Genomic DNA, 15,951 nt, shown 5'->3' on the forward strand with positions numbered 1-15,951 from the left:
GTACCCAGGTGGTGCCCCTATAAGTTTATTAACAGAGTATTTTTCATGATACTCCGACATATCAAGCCTAACTAGTAGGTTTTCATCGTCAAAGAGTTGCTCAGCAAGAGCCTTAGCCAGCTCAGTTTTGCCAACACCAGTTGGACCGAGGAAGAGAAAAGAACCAGACGGTTGTTGTGGCCTTCCTAGCCCACCCTCGACCTTAAAATTGCCGCAGCCACAACTTTCACGGCTTCGTCTTGTCCAACAACTCTCTCGTGCAACCTATCTGCAAGAGAAAGTAGTCTCTTCTTCTCGTTTTGGTCAAGTCTTGTTACTGGAATCCCAGTCCATCGGCTCACTACCTCTGCAATATTATCTGGCCCAACAGTTTCCGTAAGCATCACGTTATCTTTAGCATTCTCTTCTAATTTCGCTATGGCGGATACTACTTCCTCAATTGCACCATATCTTAGATCAGCAGCTTTAGGAAGGTCATATCGTCTCTCAGCCTCTTGTAGAGCAATCATGAGCTCATCTCGTCTCTGTTTAAGCCTCCGAGTTTCATTAATTACCATTTTCTCTTTTTTGTATTTTATTGTAAGAGGCTCAAGCTTGTCCCTCAAGTCATCAAGCTCTTTCCGCACCTGCAGAATAACGTACAAATCAAAGAAGCTCGTATATAAACTCTAACAACAGTCACAATGCAGTCTTCTTATATATATAGATATAGATAAAAACATGTTTTGATAGTGATTCACCTCGGCTAGACGAGCTTCGCTAGCTTTGTCGTTCTCCTTTTCGAGAGCATGAACTTCTATCTCTAGTTGCATCCCTTTTCTTTCAAGGTTATCAATTTCTTCTGGTTGACTATCAAGCTGGACTCTTACATGTGCACAAGACTCATCAACCAAATCAATTGCCTTATCCGGTAAATGTCGACCTAAGCATATACAGAACAGAACAGAACACATATCAGCCAAAATAAAAGAATCATAATATCATACAACAACAACATATTTAAAATAAAAAAGATTGCGCAACGGACCAGTGATGTAGCGGGCAGACAACTGAGCAGCAACAACAAGAGCTCTGTCTTGGATACGAACACCATGGTGTCCTTCATATTTTTCTTTAAGCCCTCGAAGAATACTGATAGTTTCAGGGACACTAGGCTCAGCTACAAACACTTGCTGGAACCTTCTCTCGAATGCAGCATCTTTCTCAACGTGTTTTCGGTATTCCTCAAGTGTAGTAGCTCCAATGCAACGAAGCTGACCTCTTGCTAACATAGGTTTAAGTAAATTAGAAGCATCCGTGGTACCACTTGCTTTGCCTGCACCAAGAGCCATGTGGATCTCATCGATAAAGAGAACAACTTTGCCCTGAGCGTCCTCAACTGCTTTCAAGACAGACTTCAATCTTTCTTCGAATTGTCCGCGGAGTGTTGTTCCAGCAACCAATGCACCCATGTCCAAGGCAATGAGCTTTACATCAGTAAGATTGATAGGCACGTCTCCTTTCAAAATCCTCTGAGCCAAACCTTCAACGATAGCAGTTTTTCCAACACCTGGCTCACCGATTAGCACCGGGTTGTTCTTGGTTCTCCTTGAGAGAATTCCAACAACTCTTCTAATCTCCTTGTCTCGGCCAATGACAGGATCAAGCTTACCTGCTTGCTCAACCAAATCTGTCCCATAAGTCTTCAAAGCCTTGAGGATTACTTCCCCACGAAGCTTCTCCACCTCAGACTTGACCTTCTCTGGCACAAAACCAGCTTGTTGCAACAAATCCCTGATTTGAGAATCTTCAAGAAGACTAATCACCAAATCCTCTTCTCCCACATTGGTCTTCTTCTGTGCACGAGTTAAGACCGTAACAAGACTTGGATTATTTTGAGGAATGGTTGGAGCTTGTAAGGTAAGATTCTGTACTATCTGCTGGGCTATGTTAAGACCTGGATTTTGAGGAATGGCTCTGTTTGGTACTGGTGTAGGAGGAGCCTGCTTTGGGAGGTTGTTCAAGGCTTGGTTGATTACTTTCACAGCTGACTGAGCCGAGGTATCGCATCCACCTGCACGCGTGATTGCTCGATAGAAAACACAAGTCCGGTCAACAATCAAAGTAGCTCCGAGATGCAGAGGTGTTACTTGGACATGCAACAATCTTACGGCAAGCGCCTGAACGTTTCCAAGTATAACCTGGACCTTGGGGTTAAATTTCGTAGCATTCATCATCGATCGTCGCCTTCCTCTCTAAACCAGTGCAAGAGAGACAAATAAACCAAAACCTGATCACTATAATCAAACAAGAAACAATAGAAATAAACCCTAAACTTGAACAGACCCTTTTAGAAACCAGAGATAAACCCTAAACTAATTTTGATCTCTCACTTCACCTCACAGCGTAAGCAAGCATCACGTTGTTGAATATAATTTATACAAGAAACTTGAATCAAGTTACCTTATCTGTCCAAGATTTTGTGGATTCTGATTTCTTATTTTCTGAGAAGCTCTCCGACTATCCAAATCGAATTTGGTTAAGGTAACTTGAATAAGAAACCCTAAATCCAATGTAAATATTTTTTTTTTTGCGAAAGAAATATAGGAAATAAAACTTTCTTCTAAAAAGAAAATAACCAAACTGCCGCTGAGTCGCTTGAGAGGTGAGAACTATTAACTATATATATACTTTAATTCTTTAGTTAAAATTAGGTTTGGGCATAAAAACCGTACCCGATATCCGGAACCCGACCCGAAAAATCGGATTCGGGTTGGGTACGGGTTTGCCTATAAAACTTTATTGGGTTCTATATTCTAATACATGTGGGTTCGGATTAGGGTCGGGTAATACCCGGTACCCGTTTGGGTACCCATTAAACCCGAACATATAAACATATTTATAATATTTATCATTAATATAATGCAATTATCTCAAAATTATGATTATAATTTTGAATATTTCATTTAGTTTTATACCTAAATATCAAAAATAATCAAAATATCTAAAATATTTTGTTATGTAAGTCAAAATTTAACTAAATTTATTTAAATTTAATTATATTTTTTCGGGTACCCGGTAGTTCGGGTACTAATCGGGTTCTAAAATTTGTAACCCAAACCGACCCGAACCTGATAGTACCCAAACCGAACCGAACCCATATATCTAAAAATACCCAATGAGTTCTATTTTTCTAAACCCGTTTACCTGAACCCGAATGTGTAATACCCGAACCCAAACGGGTTACCCGAATGCCCAGCCCTAGTTAAAATAAAAATAAATAAATACTTAGATCCCTTCTGAAACTAGTCTCCTTACCTTGGCAATTAGTAATTCTTCCGATTCTTTACATCAAACTAGGATAGTATCCGCGCTACGCCGCGGGGTTGCTTTTTTGTTGTTGTTTTTTTAATTATTTTGTAGTATGTTTTTGTTTTTACTTTTGTTTATTTTTTTGTTTTTTTGTTTAATTTGGTTGTATTGTATTTTTTGTTATATTGTTTTGTTTTTCTGGTTCTTTTTTATGTTTTGTTTTTGTAGGATTTTTTGTATTTTGTTGGTAATTTAGGTTTTTTTAATTTTTTTATTTATTGATATTTACTGTTCTAATTTGTTTTGGTTCTGTTTTTTTTTTTTTTTTTTTTTTTTTTTTTTTTTTTTTTTTTTTTTTTNGACTTTGGAAACATAATATACCTTCTTTTTTGGAAAAAATAAAACATAAAAGGCCTTTAGGCCGGCCCATAATTGTAATCCTTTAAAATATCTTCCACTTTATTTCGATTTTTTCTCGTTTTTGAGTAAATTGGAATCGTTGGTGGCCTATTACATTGATTCCCAATAGAATTTGATTTGAGGGTGGAAGTTTGAATATGATTTGCGGATAGAAATCTTGAAACAGTTGATCGTAGAGATTAATTAAGAAATTGAGGTTTGTTTTTGTTTTTTGTGTTTTGTCATCTAAGGTTTTGTTTATCACCTGTTTGTTTGATTAATAGTGGTCATACGGGTAAAAGTGTCAAAATGTGTCAAGTTTTATGGATCAATTCAACTCGATCCAATCCATGAACCCTAATGAGTTAACAAAATTTATGCTAATGAGTTCATGAATAAAATGAGTTAATGAGTTTCTTGGTTTAGTGGATCAAATAAGTTGAGTTGTAATGGGTAATAGTTAACCATTTAATCTATCAATTCTATTTTTATTGAGTCAAATGGTTAAACCGGTTAAAACAACCAAAAATCTGTAAACCAATCAAAATGAATAAACCAATTAATGGTTTGTTTTTTTTCTCAAAACACACATTCATCGTGATTTGAGGGTTGGATCTTCATCGGCGTGAACCAGGCAGCTGGTTCTCTCTCATCTTCGCCTGAGTTCAGGTTTTTTTCTTCTCTCTCCCTCTTTCCGTCTGTTTCTCTTTTAGATATTTGGGTTTTGATATCTTAGAAACATATTGACTCTGAGAGAAACTATTTTTGATTTTTGGGTTTTGAATTTTTCTGGTTTTGATTTTTTCTGGGTGTTTGTGTATCTATGTGGCTTGTTTCTTGATTTGGGGATTTGAATGACTTAGTTTATAAGAAACTGGATCGCTTGTTAGATTACTTGTGTTTGTTTTAATGTTCATCATGTTTGGATAATCGAGAAGACTATATATATGATGCCATGTCTAATGTTGCAAGAGAAATTGACTTTTGGTAGACTCATCGAGCTTCTCCTTGTAATGATCAAGCTCATGTTGCATATGCTCTTCGTTTAGACCAATGGCCTTGTTTGATCTGGCTTGTTTGTCTAATGACCAAATTAAATTGTGAATGGATGTTTGATTCAGGTTTGTGACAGGGAGAACATGCTTTTTGTGCTTAATGGTGATTACCTAATTGATGAATGTATTGCTGATTTGATCTCTCTCTCTCTGTACTTTTCATATGAGACAAAATACATATATCTAATTTTTCTATAGTAATGTTTTTGATATTTTATGTTTGTTGTTTCATTGTACGACTTTAAAATCTGATGAATATAATACGTACAATAGTAATATTATTGAAGCATAGTGAAATGAGTAAGAGCCAAACCGCTCTCACTCGATAAGCTTTTGGGTTTTTTTTTCCTTTTCTTTTGGTGGATAACGAACAACATATATTTTATTCGAATAACGAAGCTTTTGGTGTTTTTTTTTTCAAACATTGATCGTAGTTTATGAACTGAAAAAATAAATTCAAAAGAGTTGTTTTTTGTAGGTGAGATGGGCTGCTTTAAAATGGGGTAGGGGGTGAAGTTACGAGGTGAGTTAGTCCGACTTGATCTTCTTCTCTTTCTTGGTTTTCTTCACCTGCAATTTTGGGTGTAGGTTAGTGTTTATGAGAAGCAATGGTTAAATGTTGTTTTTTGGTTTGGTTTTTTGTTTGCTATTACTTGTGACATTGTTGAATATCTCCTTGTAGACGACATTTTTGATTGATGTCTTCTTTGCTTTGTTTGATCTTGGGCTCCATATTCGCAATCCTTTTTTTGAGGTGACTCTTGATAGTGCAACATAGAGTTGTCCATAGCTAAAAACTGGTTTTGGTAGATAAACACCTACATTCTCCAAACTTTGCCCTTGACTCTTGTTAATTGTCATAGCATAACAAACTCGGATTGGGAATTGTCGTCTCGTCATCTTGTATGGACAATTGGTATATGCTTTTGTCATGATGATCCTTGGAATGAGTATTTTTTTTGCCAACATTTGTGCATGCTAATATCTCTGCTTCCAGCACCTTTTCACCTAAACGTGTCACCATTAGCCTCGTCCCATTACATAACCCTTCTTTCTGGTTTATGTTTCTCAATAGAATAACCGGTGCGTATTTTTTCAACAGCGAGTGAATGATTAGGCAATCCAGAGCACTTGATTGCATTTAGATACTCTGTTGTGTAGAGAAGGTTTACTCCATCGATATCACTCTCATCGTTGGCGATATTGTCAGCACTGAGATATTCTTTCATTTCGCCAAATATTTCCATCCATTGTGTTGAGAAATGCCAATCACTTTTGTTTGACAAAACAAATCTTTTTCCTAACATTGTATAAGTTTAACTAATTCGTTAATAGAATAGCATTAATATAATTTTTTTTTAACAATAAGTGCGAATCATAAATTCAAAATACCTCAGTTGCTCCACTATATATGTATTCAAATATTTGGCCAATAGTCCAAACTCCCAAGTTGTTTTTCAGATTATTTTGTTCGACTATTGTTGGAGGTTTTGCTCTGTTGTCTATTCCCATCCTGTTAAATTTTTTTATTACATTAGCAATGAACTTATTAATATAATGAACATTAGTAAGTATGTATTTACCGTTTCATCAACTTTTGAACTGCTTCTAACTCATCATTGATATATGTCTTCGTTGCTCCACTTGAGTTCAAATGCATTTTGCCTAAATTGAATTTAATATAAATATTTAGTGTAGGTTTGGGAAAATGTATTCTGAGTACCTGCAAACATTTTTGGGTTCAAACAAGTGCATACAATGACACTGTTTTGTCGATTAGTTTGCTGCAATTGTTGACGAAAGGTTGAAGCTTGCTCATCCCAAAGTGTAACTCGTATTGATTCATTGCTGCTCATTTTTAAAAAGGAATGTTAATTTATAGTTTACCAAATCTCAAAAATTAATTAGAAATAACTTTAGAAACTAACTCTGCTAGCAAGAGCAGGAGGACGATCCTTTCAGTTGAGGTAGAAACCTCCAAATTAGACCCATGGACTTCCAATATTTGTCCCACGACATCTACATTTATATGGAATGTAAGAAATTTTAATAATTTAAATATGAAGAAAATTAATTTGAAAAAACATAAACACGTACCAAACAAGTGGATATTGGTCCCGACAAATTTGTGATTTTCAGCATAAGTGTATAGCCTGAATTTTTCAACGTTTATTGTACAGATATCTTCGGGAAGTTGAACAATCTGAGTTGAATCCAAAAATCTGATAGTAAATGGATTGTCTGTCACTTTGTAATAGCCGTAGGTGGGAACAACTTCAAAATTGCTAATAAGGTACATTTTCCCTTCTTCGAGATGGTCTTCAAATTTGGCAATTCGGCGGTGGTAAATTGATCCTTGAATTACATTTTCCTGCATAATACCACTTATCAAAAATTCTATCTACTTCAACAATTGATTTAAAAGAACTTCAAGGCAAAGGTTAAAAACAGGAAATACCTTTTCATCCAAAAAGAGCATATCCAAACTCATGAGTGTTCCGTTAAGTTTGAAGTTTCTTGCTTCCCACATACGCAAGATACGAACAGCAACATGTTGCATAGTTTTCCCTATGACCAGATCATCGAGAGGTATCTTCTTGGATAGTAGTGTAAGTAAATTCCTTTCTTGTGAATCCACTGGCACTAAAAGAAACAAGTTAAACAAAACCACGCAAACTTACAATATGAGAATAGAACAACAACAATGATTTAGTAGCTTGTAAACAAGATGGGGGAAAAATGTATATATATAGGTTTGTCGAGTAGGAGAAATACATTAGATACATGAATTTAGACTTTAAGATTATGCATTTATTATACACGTTAAAAATGTGGCCTTCAATATCTTCATAAAGCTTTAAATTCAAATAGATTCCTTGTATATACAATAGTGTCGTTCAATGTAACTTATATGAAAACTAATCAACACTTAATTCAAAGTGTACAATGCATCTAATATATACATTAAGAAAACCATAGATTAACCTTGGGAAAATACTCATTAAAAGAAAATACTCATTCGAATATTTTTTATTTTCATACTTAGTTCAAGGTGCACAATGCATCTGACAGACATAAGAAGAACATGGCTAAACCTTGGGAAAGACTCATTCAAATATTTGTAAACAATAATCAAATTACTATTGTCGTTACATATCTTTTTTAAACCCTTTTAAATAATGATATATTAAACGAAAGGACAAAATGACAATTATAAACAGATCAGAAAGTATAAACTGATTCTACAATTCAAAAATACAAATACGTATAACAAAACCATGAGTTCTAGATGTTACAAACCGGTTCTCACCAATCTTCCAGATGATATGTTAGCAATTATTCTTTCTAAAGTTGGTGAATCATCAGCTGAAGATTTTCAAGCTTGTATATTTACTTGCAAGACTTTTTATGGTATCTCAAAATTCCCAGATGTTTTGAAGAATCTTAATCTTGCTGAAGTGTTTCCACCACCATGGAATAAGATTCCAAAAAATATCGATTTTTTAGCTGAATGTGCTAAGGCTGGAAATATACATGCTATTTTTATATGTGCTCTTTCAGATTATTATTACAGGAAGAAAATTTCTACAGGCCTAGCAAAAATTTCTTATGCCGCTGAAGCTACTCATTTCTCGGCCATGTATGTTTACGGAATGATTTTAATCGGAGAAGGGCAGTTTGAAGAAGGATCCAACTATGTTACTAAACTGTGGAAGAATCAAGGGATGCAGGTGGTAAGACAATGCCAGCAAAATTGTCGTCATGTCATTCTAGAATTGAGCGTGAGGAAATACCGTGAATACGATCTGCTTCTAACTAAGATTGAAGTTGGGGACACATGTGTTGTTGGGGAATTTGATGACGTTTGCGACGACTGCTTTATATACAAGGAAATCTATCGCTTCATCGACTACATGCACTATGTTTAATTTTTATTAATCTTATTTGGGATTTTAATTTCTAAGACCACAATATGTAGCTACAACTTTATTTTTCTTTTCTGCTAAAGTTATTTTATCATTACTCTACTATTCACTTTCAAGTTTTAAACAAAATCAGTTCTTCCCCGTCCACATAATAGCTACAGACGGAGAAAAGAACCAAGAGCAACAAACAAAGGACATTAAGCAAAAAGAGAGAGTGAAGAAACTTACAGAAAGCATCTAGCAGAGACTGTCCCACTTTTCCCTTAACTCTAACAATGACAGGCTTCTCTCCTACCTCATTTTTTTGATTAAAAGAACTTTCACCAGCCGCATCCATGGTGAAAAACCGCTGCTAATTGGATAAATCCTCAGCTCACTAAACGGTTCGTTCTAAACATTAAAAGAAAACAAATATAGACAACTGAATATCATTAGTTTAAATAGGAGTCTGGAGATCCATAAACTAAAATCAAAGAGCAACAACAATACACACTCAAGTTAAACCAATAACAATATCACTTTGGTTACATCAAAAGTCTTCTCCGGAACATAATCGAAAAGATAATTGAACATCAAAAAGGAAGAAAAAAAAAAGAAGAATTGACTAACATAGACGTTGGAGGGTTCCATGCTTCGCCGGCGCCGTTGATCGGAAAACAAAACGGGTATCGGCACACTCCTGGTTTGCAGGGAAAAGAACTCGGCGGAGAAGGTATTGGATTTGAAGCGGAGAGAAGAATCGGCGGTGGAGATTCTTAAATTTTGGTTTTCTCGATCGTTCTTAAATTTTGGTTTTCTCGATCGGGAGAAATAAATCAGTGTGTCCCTCTTGGCAAAACAAAAATGACATGTATTATTGTTATAATTTTATTGGTTGTTTGTTTTTACTGATGTGTCAGCTTATGGTTCAATATAGAAGCTGATGTGTCAACTGGAGAGAAACATCCTAGTACTTTTATTGTATTGATTCTTTTTGAAAATTTATTTCGTTTGTTTTGAATTAATTTACATAAAAAATGATTAATTCGTGAATTTATATGTAAAGAAACGGGGAAATTAATTTTTACAAGAAACAGAAAATACATAAAATATGATTAATCGTTATCAAATATATTTAATAAATACAAATATATATATATATATATATATATTTGTGAATTTATTTCGGTTTTTGGGATAAATAAACATAAAATATAATTAATTTGCAACCCAGTTGTTAAAAAGCCATGGTTGTAGAACCTTTAATTTAACAGACATTAGATCATTTTCAGATTATAATAGAAGAATTGCACAAATATATCACCTAAGATACAATCATACACTATATAGAAGCTAATCCTTAGAAGTAAAGTAGAGATTAACACCTATTGAGATAGTTCAGTATAAGGTCCAAAGGTTAATCATCCTAATATTTATTCTTCCAATGAGAAAGACATATTTTATTTGATTTTAAACGTTACGCTCAGGTGAAAAAATTGCATATTAATGGGTCAATAGTAATGGGCCTTTATAGCCCATTAACTTCCTAAACAACCAAATTATTGAAGTCTCTTAAGAGTTGAGAGCGTCAAGTCTCGTCTCTCTTTCTTCTCTCTTTCTTCTCTCTCTCTCTCTCGCCTCGCCTCGCCTCGCTTTGTTATTGATACTTCAAAATCAGTCTCACTCTCTCTGTTGCTCGATTCTCGTTTGTTTCCTACCTTCGGAATCTAAAACAAAGGTAAGGGTTCTTTACTCTTCCGATTTTCTCAACTATTTTCTCAGACATTTTTCAGTTCTATAAGGTTTGGACGTTGTAGCTTGCTAGAGAAAATGTGGAAGAAATAATGGTCTGAGTACTAAAATCGTAAAATGCAAACTCAAAGCTGTTGTGGGTCTTTTCATTTCTTGTAAAGTTGTTAGCTTTTGATGGATTTTTTGATGATTCTCCCTTGGTTACTTACATGCCTGCACAGTGTTTGTTTAAATGCCTGACTGAAGTTTTTTTTCAGTCAAAAGCTCACATTTTTTTAATCATTTTGTTAGTCTTGGTATAGGTATAATGTGAAATCGGTTTCTGATTTTATGCTCTGAGTACTGTAGATAGGTGGAATTGGTACGTTGCTAGTGCATTTATAGATTGTGATCCAAATTCTTAAACGAAGACAGAACATTTTGAACTTAGGTTGCTAATGAAAATTCGTAAACATAGATGTTCGTTTCAGAGAAGAACCTAGAAGTTTCTGTCTACTATCTTTTTCTTTCTCTATGATCTTTTCTGTTCTGGTTTTGTAAAGAGTCTTTCTCTGTTCTTTTCCTTTGAGAAAAATGTTATGTGAATGTGATGATAGGTATATGCATGTTCCTTTACATATAGCTGTTTGACAATTTTTTGGTTTTGGTTGTGAAGGTTGAAAAATGTTTCTCAAAGTCCAGTTACCATGGAACGTGATGATTCCAGCTGAAAACATGGACGCAAAAGGGCTGATTCTAAAGAGGGCTATACTAGTCCAGTTACTAGAGGCATTTGCTTCCAAGAAAGCAACCAAGGAGCTTGGCTACTACGTGGCAGTCACGACTCTAGACAAGATTGGAGAAGGCAAAATCAGGGAGCACACGGGTGAAGTTCTGTTCCCGGTGATGTTCAGCGGAATGACTTTCAAGATCTTTAAAGGAGAGATAATTCACGGTGTGGTGCACAAGGTGTTGAAGCACGGTGTGTTCATGAGATGTGGTCCTATCGAGAATGTTTACCTCTCATACACGAAGATGCCGGATTACAAGTACATCCCAGGAGAGAACCCGATCTTCATGAATGATAAGATGTCTAGGATCCAGGTTGAGGCTACAGTGAGGGTCGTGGTGCTTGGGACCAAGTGGATGGAGGCAGAGAGAGAGTTTCAGGCGTTGGCTAGCTTGGAAGGTGACTATCTTGGACCAATCTTTGAAGAGTGATCTGCTATCATTTCTTCATGTGGTGTGGGGGTTTTTGGGCAATCTCTCATGTCTATATAACTCAATCTTTAGTTAATGTGTGTTGGTTACTCTCTCAAGTCGTACCAAAAAATGAAAACCTTTGTGATCTTTGTGAATGTAATGATCTTCTCCACCTGCATGTGAACTATTGTTAGTGTTTTTTTGCTTTCCTCTTTCGTGATCAAGGTCAAACCGGATTGTTAAGAAATATAGTATCTAACCAAAGATAACCGAACCAATAATCTAGATTAAGTTGTATTATATTAACCGACTTTTGTTATGTCTTTTTACCGACTTTTCCTCATTGTGTTTCATCTGCACCGTGGATTACTTAAGATTAGAATAAATAACAACCTTAGGATCTTTCCTGAATCATAAACCAACTAGGAATCTAGGATTATGGTGTTTGCTCTCTCTATATATTGTGACAAATTAAACATCATCTAATTCATCAACTCTCGTTGATCTATGTCTAATCAACTCTCGTTGTTGATCTCCATGTTCAACACTCGTTGATTAACAACCAGAAGTCGATGTTCTTCTTGTTAGGGTTCGGCTTGTCATCAACTCATCAAGGTATATACGTAATCTTCTATGTCTAGGAGTTTTTATTATATTTTTCCTTACATGCGTAGACTAGGGTTTCTCGGTTTCGTTGTTACTCTGTTTCTAAATATCTAGGGTCTTCTGCTTATACATATATATATATATATCTTGTAAAATTGACTCTCGATCTGTTTCGTATTCTTGTAGGGATCAATATATATGACCGTGCTGGGACAAACGCAACATCTGATATCAACTCTCGTCGTCGGTGCTTTAACGATCAACCCTTGATCTCATCATCAATACTCGTTGATGCTCTCACGGTCAAGTACTCTTCTTGATCTCATCATCAACACTCGTTGATCCTAATCGTTGATGCTCTCACGATCAAGTACTCTTCTTGATCTCATCATCAACACTCGTTGATATTAATCAATTCTCGTTGATGCTCTCACGATCAAGTACTCTTCTTGATCTCATCATCAACCCTTGTTGATAAAAGAAGCAAGGTTCTTGCATTGGGTGGGGTTGTATTTGACTTTTGCCATGACAGGTGTGCTTGCTTGGCAAGTCGAAGACCCTAAATAATATGTGAGCCTACGGGTATATAAGTGGAGTATCTGATCAACTCTCGTTGGCCCTCTTGATAGGTTAAGGATCTTGAGTGAATGGATAAAGAGGAAGCTGAGGCCAAAGGGAAGTAAGGCTCGAGCCTTGGGGAAGAGTTTGCCAAAAGAAGAGAGATGTAGCCAAGTGTGGGAGAGCTTCTGTCTTAGTGAGAAGGTTTACTGTTTAATTCAATTAAGCTGTTGCTGTGTCGTTTTGATCCTAAGATACATTGAGGGTCTGTATTTAAGATGGTTGCCCGATTTAGGGTTCTTCATCAAATAAATAATCAACAAAACAGTTCCTAATCTCTTTCTTCTACTTCTCTCTACCTCTAATCTTTTCTCTTATCTTCTATCTTCTCTCTAATCTTCTATCTTCTCTTCCCTTAATCAATTCTGGTTACTTTGGTTAGGGTCAAACCTAACATTTGGTGCTTTCATTGTTTGAGTGTGCAAAGACGATGGCTCAGTCTAAACCAGTTGTCGATTCGGAACTCGATTCCGCCGCTACAGAGACTTCGACTCAGCCGCTTTCTCTGGAACAGCGAGTCGACAACCATGACAAGGTTATCGAGTATCTCAAGGTGGCCGTGGAGAAGATACTGCGAAATCAAGTCTATGGGGTCCACAACGACTCGATTCCACCTGGGTTTTCGAGTCCGGTGTCAGGTGCGCAGCAGCAAGTCACGGTCTCTCCGGCTGTTGGCTCTGCCAGTGTTCATCGCGTTGGGCTTTTACCACCTCCACCGCGGGAGTCACAGTTGCATCCAGAGTCGTGTGGGGAACAGAAGGAGTGCAACAATCGTAGTGTCTGGGTTACAGAGATGAAGAAACCCAATGATTCTAAGGTTGACGAATCTCAACAAAACTCGAAAATTCCTTTGGGTGATTTGGTCGAACAGGTGGTGGACACACAGAAGGTCTCTTCGGAAAAATATTGTGATTTATGGGCTTTCAAACCTCTTTATTCCAGACAACATCAGTCTCGTAAATGGATTGCGGTGAAGCATCGGTTCCATCGAGCTCGATTTAAAAGAGGAAGGAAGGTAGAATCGAGTGTGATAACTTTGTGGAGTCGACGGTACAAATCCAGAAATCCGATCAAGGCAAATAAACTCACTCAAGGATCACTGAGAACAGGTAAAACATTCCAATATTCTCCATCACTGTTTGAGATGTTGAGTATGTTTTGTTTGTTATCTTCTGAGAAATTGGATAATCGGACGACTATCATTGAACAAACTAGTAAGCGTAGGAATTGGAAGATGATTGATATAGGCTGGACTTTCCAGTTGGTTTCTTTTGCGATAACTTCTTGGGGTCAGAACACTTCAGCAGCTAGTGAGCGGAATTATGATGCCATATTTTGTAAAACTATCTTAGATGTTAATCAAATTCCGATGGAAGCTAGTGAGTTCAAGGAACAAAAGACAACTTTATCTTGGATTAGGAGTGTTTGGGAGCCTGGAGACTTGTTAGATGAACAATCTAAATGGAACTTGTTGGTGAGATTTTACAATAGCAATTGGATGATGATGTTGCTGCGAGTTTCTCAATGGTTTAGTGGCGCTTGGGATCCAGGTGGGACTTGGTTTGACAAAGCTCAGTGGGAGTGGAATCCAGGAGGGAGTGTTGATAAAGCTCTGTGCGATATGTTAGGTGACTATTGCAGTGAAGATAAAGCTCTTAAGCTCACGAAAAGGAACCACAAGATCATTTACCAAGGAATGAGACAAGAGTGTCAAAGCTATTTTGTAGTGAATCACACATTTGAGAGTCATAAGCTGGTGGCCATTAATGAGGAAACATTGTCACTGGTCAAGAAGTTGTGTGTTAGCTCAAGGACAAATATACAGAAAGCGCTTGATAAAAATGAGCTAAATTCAGTCTTATGGTCTGAAGATGGTGAAGAACTGCGAGTTGACGGTCAGAAAGTGCAAGAGTTCAGACAAGTCATTATTTATTTCCAAGTTGGTTTTCTGGCAAAAAACAACAAAAACAACAAGTGGATTCTCACACATTTGTGTACTTGTGATGTTATACATGGAAGAAGACATGAAATGCAGAGTATGAATCTTCAGTGCCATTACAGGGAAGGATCCAAGACGGAGATTCGAGCTCTAGAGAGGGGGCATAAATTGGGGAGGTTGTCGTTCTGTTTTGGTATTCATAACATGAATTTGGAGTCAGCTTATATGTCTTTGGGAGTGAGAACACAACATGACATATCAGAAAGGGGCCAACAATTGAGATTATATGGAGATGTTTCTGTTGTGCAACATGTCAAAACAGTTGAAGCTCGACATGAAGAAATGGTCCTTGATGAGTCTAGAGGAAAGACTGAAGTTGTTGGACTTCATATTTCGTTCATCAGGGTAGAGATCAAACGGATCATATGGAGTGGGTGTAGTAAGACTGTTGGAGCAACAAAGTTCACTCAATTCGTCAATGGCTTTATAAATTTGGTGACGACCTGCTTGGATTTTATCATCAGCACTGCAGATACTGTCAAAAGAGGTATGGTTGTCAAACTTACTTTGGGACAGTATGAGAATCTTTGATTAGATTCTTCACCTATGAAGCGTTGCATTTACCAAGGCCGCCGGAGCTGTCTCACTGCAAAATGGGCTCAAGGATTTGGAGGAAAACTGAATTGCTGGTGCAAGGTGAATGTAGTGAGATACATGCGAACGAGTTCTTGTACGAAGAAGGGACAACAGCTTATTTATCACTACAAAGAAGTCTTGTTGATGTTAGATGGATCTCCCTTCATTCCAAAGTTACAAAGTTACTAGAGGACAAAGAAAAAAGTGTCTACATTCCAAAGCATCTGCTTGAGTGTCACCTTCGAATGGAAGATGTTATTTATCCTGTGGAGAACGTTTTGGTTAGAATCGTCGTTTTTGGAGTGTCTCATTCTCCAAGGTCACCAGAGCTAATTATTTGCTTAGTAAGGTCAATATGGTGGACTCCAACGCAAGCGAGATCTTACGATGGATATAGTGAGAACCAGAAGGTGTTAAGCGTTTATGAGATCACTAGGAGCAAGGCATCAACCTCAAGAGGGAAGAATGTGAAGTGTGGACTCTGTGGCTTGGCGATGGACCTGCAACTTGAGGACAAGTTGGCTCTTCAGGACCGGAGTATTGATAGGTTAAGGATCTTGAGTGAATG

General features: G+C 36.8%; 3 protein-coding genes and 1 long non-coding RNA gene across 5 annotated transcripts; 2 read left to right on the forward strand and 2 right to left on the reverse strand.

Moving 5' to 3' along the window:
- Positions 88-2,220, reverse strand: LOC104720380 (putative chaperone protein ClpB2, chloroplastic). Its single transcript, XM_019230497.1, has 3 exons — positions 1,028-2,220; positions 741-922; positions 88-626 (listed from the first exon to the last, which is right to left on the reverse strand). Exons 1-3 carry the CDS (start codon positions 2,214-2,216, stop codon positions 186-188), a joined length of 1,812 nt encoding a protein of 603 aa, XP_019086042.1. The 5' UTR covers positions 2,217-2,220; the 3' UTR covers positions 88-185.
- LOC104718962 lies at positions 4,276-5,953 on the forward strand. The gene is made up of 3 exons (XR_756483.2): positions 4,276-4,359; positions 5,224-5,268; positions 5,848-5,953. It is a non-coding gene; the product is annotated as an uncharacterized LOC104718962 (long non-coding RNA).
- Positions 5,953-9,486, reverse strand: LOC104718961. Of its 2 annotated transcripts, none has more exons than XM_010436792.2 (9): positions 9,281-9,486; positions 8,900-9,061; positions 7,204-7,382; positions 6,843-7,116; positions 6,674-6,764; positions 6,503-6,593; positions 6,329-6,410; positions 6,138-6,258; positions 5,953-6,045 (listed from the first exon to the last, which is right to left on the reverse strand). In XM_010436792.2, exons 2-7 carry the CDS (start codon positions 9,006-9,008, stop codon positions 6,396-6,398), a joined length of 759 nt encoding a protein of 252 aa, XP_010435094.1. In that variant the 5' UTR covers positions 9,009-9,061; positions 9,281-9,486; the 3' UTR covers positions 5,953-6,045; positions 6,138-6,258; positions 6,329-6,395. The 2 variants fall into 2 exon arrangements, with proteins under 2 accessions (XP_010435094.1, XP_010435093.1); XM_010436791.2 differs by having other exon boundaries at positions 7,204-7,388.
- Positions 10,232-11,782, forward strand: LOC104718963 (DNA-directed RNA polymerase V subunit 7). Its single transcript, XM_010436794.1, has 2 exons — positions 10,232-10,388; positions 11,058-11,782. Exon 2 carries the CDS (start codon positions 11,066-11,068, stop codon positions 11,600-11,602), a length of 537 nt encoding a protein of 178 aa, XP_010435096.1. The 5' UTR covers positions 10,232-10,388; positions 11,058-11,065; the 3' UTR covers positions 11,603-11,782.

This window comes from Camelina sativa, chromosome 10, assembly GCF_000633955.1.
Source record: "Camelina sativa cultivar DH55 chromosome 10, Cs, whole genome shotgun sequence".
In the NCBI taxonomy this organism is placed as follows: Eukaryota; Viridiplantae; Streptophyta; class Magnoliopsida; order Brassicales; family Brassicaceae; genus Camelina; species Camelina sativa.